The sequence below is a fragment of the Entamoeba dispar genome, genomic scaffold (assembly GCF_000209125.1).
Source record: "Entamoeba dispar SAW760 scf_1105229463591 genomic scaffold, whole genome shotgun sequence".
Taxonomy (NCBI): Eukaryota; Evosea; order Mastigamoebida; family Endamoebidae; genus Entamoeba; species Entamoeba dispar.
The window spans coordinates 1-4,185 of NW_001855769.1; the positions used below are offsets into that span (position 1 = coordinate 1).

Genomic DNA, 4,185 nt, shown 5'->3' on the forward strand with positions numbered 1-4,185 from the left:
AAAAGAAAAAGGAAATGAATGTAAACATATAGAATACACAAATTATGATAGAAATACATACGGAAATACAATACCATCAGAAGTTAAATCACTTGGAGATGAATGTTTTGAATATTCTTGTGTACTAACTAGTATAGATATACCATTAGCCATTACTAAATTAGGAAATAATTGTTTTAGAGTCTGCTCAACACTAAAGTCAATTAACATTCCAACTAGTGTTAGTGAAATAGGGAACACGTGTTTTAGTAGTTGTTCATCATTATCATCAATTAACATTCCAACTAGTGTCAGTGAAATACCAAATTATTGTTTTTGTTGGTGTACATCATTAACATCAATTAATATACCACTATCAGTTAGTGTTATAGGGTATGAATGTTTTTATGAATGTAAGTCATTAAAATCAATTAATATACCATCATCAGTTAGTAAAATAGAATATAATTGTTTTTATGGATGTTCATCATTAAACAATATGGATATAGATGACTTGAAATTCATAAGTAAAGAAAGAATATTTATGAATGAACCAGTGTTAATTAGTTTTGAAATACCAAATAATCTAAACGAAATCAATAGAAAGCTCATTGAAAAGAAAGGTATTAACGAATTTACTCTTCCAACTACAATTACTAAATTAGGAGATAGTTGTTTTAAAGAATGTTCATCATTGACAACAATAAATATACCAACACCGATTAGTGAAATAGGGTATCATTGTTTTAAAGAATGTTCATCATTAACATCTATTAATTTACCACCAACAATTACTAAATTAGGAGAATGGTGTTTTGATGGATGTACATCATTAATATCAATTAGTATTCCATCAACAACCAGTAAAATAGGAGAAGGTTGTTTTAATTTGTGTTATTCATTAACATCAATTGACATACCATCATCTGTTAGTGAAATAGGAAATTACTGTTTTAGTAAGTGTAGATCATTGAAATCAGTTAATCTGCCACCAACAATTAGTGAAATAGGGTATGAATGTTTTAAAGAATGTTCATCATTGACATCAGTTGATATTCCAACATCTGTTAGTGAAATAAGAGACAGTTGCTTTAGAGAATGTAAATCATTAAAATCAATTAATATTCCAACATCTGTTAGTAAAATAGGAGGTTGGTGTTTTTATGGATGTAAATCATTAACATCTGTTACTATTCCATCATCAGTTAGTAAAATCGGAAATTGGTGTTTTTATGGATGTTCATCATTAAAAGAAGTTGATATTCCAACATCAATTAGTAAGTTAGGAAATAACTGTTTTGATGGATGTTCAGAAGGGTTAAAAAAGAATGAAGTTTTAAGAAATATATATTTTAAGAATGAAGGGTCTTGTGTCATTGTTTAATTAAACAAGTTATTTCAATGAATTTATTGGTTTGTGATAAGAATAAATGTAAAAAGAAATTTAAATTTAATAAAGAAATGGAAGATGATAGTAACAAACAAATTGGAATTGAATGATATTCAAAGAATTGGTATTATGAAAAGTTATGATAAAAATGGTTAAAGAAATTTAACTAAAGCCAAATGAAAATAATCATGAAGTAATGAAGTAAATTTACAATTCAATAAGATTGATGGATTGTTTCATTATCACATATAACAAGTAATTATGAAAAGAATACACTTCATTGAAGAGAAGAAATTCAATAAAGATTTGATTGTTATTTGTTTTTCATCAACAAAAAGAAACAAAATAACTTTAATGTACAACATAAAATAGTAATTAACAGATAAAAAATAAAGAAGGAAATGATTATAAACAATTAATAACTCAATTATGATTTACTTACTATTTAACTCATCAATACATTAAGAGTAAATAAGTCAGTTCTTCAATACACATGATTTCTATTGAAATATTGTTTTTTCAATTATACTTGAATTAAATAGTCATTATTTAATTTGTTATCTTAATCTTAATTTGAATTAAATGAATATTAATACTCTTTATTGTTTATAATGTTATTTATGTTGAATATATCAATAACTATGATTATGATTTATCTCCTTTATCTTCAACACAAATTAAAGAATCCATTTTCTTAATAACACACCATGTATTCAACACAAATCAATTATGAACAAATATACTTGTATGTTGATAAATAATACTACCATCATAATAATAAATAAATAATATTCCATATCAATCACTCATAATAAATAATAATAAATAATAACCAGTATTGAGTGGCATGTTATCTCACTAAATGCATGCATGACCAGATAATAACTGATGATTCATATTTTGGATATACTGTTCTATTTAATGTTGTATCTGACATACTACCTTCGGGTACAACGAAGAAATAGGTATAACAAATAAAATAACATGATAATCAATAATAATTGAGGAAATGATTCAAAAATAATGAATAAGATGAACTAGAAAATGAATAATTGAACTATTTAATGGAAGATAGTAGATCATCAAATTATAGAAGAAGAGAAATGAAACAACTTGATATGGTTTATTTAATGAAAGTAGCACTTCATGTCAAAGACATGAATGACATTCAAAACATTGAAATGATTAACAAGAAATGTGGAATTGCAATTAACTCATTGAAAGTTAATCCGTGGTTTACATCAGAAAGAGATATAAACAAGTTTTGTAACATATTTAATCCACCAACATGTAATTGTAATTTACTTCCTGTTGATGAATCAGTATTAATGAAAGTTGAGAATATTAGAAATTATGAATTAGACAGTTTCTGTCGCACATTAAAAATAGTAAATGCAGACAATCAATTTAATCCACAATATCAAAAAATGACAGAAGAAGAAAAGGAGAGAATGGCTAAAATTATTCAAAAAGTTGAATCAATGACATATTTTTCAGATATTGTAGAAGAAATGATTGAACTTGTTGTTCAAAACATGAAGAAAGGAATTAAAATAAGAACTTATGAAGTTTGTGCAAAGAAATTTGATGAAATCTTTGATAAAATGAAAATAGAAGAATCAATGTATCCAAGTGAAATGATAATTTATGGAAGAATAAACAATAATTGGATTAAGGCTAGAGAGAATAAAAACATTATTATCATTTGCGAAACAAGAGGTCTCATTGAACAAGAAAGTGAAATAAGTATACCAAAAGGTATTACAATTTATTCTTCAAGTATTCTTTTGGTGAAACCAAATAATGAAACAAATATTAAATTTGTTAGATCCAAGTGATTCATTATTTTCAAATGTAAAAGTAAATGTATTTAGTCAACCCAGATTTAATGATATGCCTAGTGTTACAGTGAGTATAGAAGATATTATTAATGAAGAGAATAGAAAGAAGGTTTATAAGATTCTTGATGATCTTTATGTTAATTCTATTTTATTTACCCCTCCAAATCAACAAACAACTAGAAATAGTACCAACTCACTACAGAATAAAATACCACAATTACCTGAATATATCAAATACATTTGTGTTCAAGCAAGAATGCCAAATTTAATAATCGATGACAAACAATTGGAGTATTTAGAAGTAGGTGTGTGTAACTCAATTATCGAACTTAAATCAATAAACAATTTAAAACAGTTAAAACTACATGGAGTTAATAAACTAAAGATAAATCAAATGAACGAAGAACAAGAAATTACAACAACAAACAACAGAAAATACTGGAAAGACATACAAGAAAATATAAGTACATTCCCAAATCTTGAAGAACTTCAATTAGTTAGTTGTTCTAATTTAAATATTAGTTTAATGTCAAATAAATTAAAGAGTGTTGAAGTAATTAATTGTAGAGAATGTCAAATTAATATTAAATCAGATTGTATTGAAAGATTGAAATTAGAAGGAAATAAACAAACACAATTCAAATTATCAACAAATAAATCAAATGATATTTGTATTAAAGAAGGTGATACTTTCACATTAGAAATAGAATCTAATAATGAACAAAATATTGAAATAATAGAAGGAAAACAGATTAATGTAAAATCAAAATGTCCAATTAATAAATTAATAATAGTAGAATCTTATGAAGTGAATATTACAGGAAATGAAAAATGTAATACAATGAAAGTAGTTGAATCTACAATCAATGAAATTGATATCAAACCAAAGAGAATTATATTTAAATTAATTGAAGAATACATTAAAGTATCATTGAAAGAAGCAGAAGAGATATATATTGTATCAAGAAAGAATAT

At 24.9% G+C, this 4,185-nt stretch overlaps 3 protein-coding genes across 3 annotated transcripts, besides 1 other annotated feature; all 3 read left to right on the forward strand.

Annotated features, from left to right (window-relative positions):
• Positions 1–523: 523 nt before the first annotated feature.
• On the forward strand, positions 524–1,363 carry EDI_242480 (uncharacterized protein; the record flags this gene model as incomplete). The annotated part of the gene is made up of 1 exon (XM_001741124.1): positions 524–1,363. One exon carries the CDS (start codon positions 524–526, stop codon positions 1,361–1,363), a length of 840 nt encoding a protein of 279 aa, XP_001741176.1.
• Positions 1,364–1,786: 423 nt separating this feature from the next.
• Positions 1,787–2,211: a repeat region.
• A 222-nt stretch (positions 2,212–2,433) lies between these two features.
• EDI_242490 (uncharacterized protein) lies at positions 2,434–3,207 on the forward strand (the record flags this gene model as incomplete). Its single annotated transcript, XM_001741125.1, has 1 exon — positions 2,434–3,207. The coding sequence occupies one exon, from the start codon at positions 2,434–2,436 to the stop codon at positions 3,205–3,207; it is 774 nt and encodes a 257-aa protein (XP_001741177.1).
• Positions 3,208–3,262: 55 nt separating this feature from the next.
• EDI_242500 (uncharacterized protein) lies at positions 3,263–4,185 on the forward strand (the record flags this gene model as incomplete). Its single annotated transcript, XM_001741126.1, has 1 exon — positions 3,263–4,185. A coding segment is annotated over one exon (923 nt), but the record flags the coding sequence as incomplete, so codon positions are not given.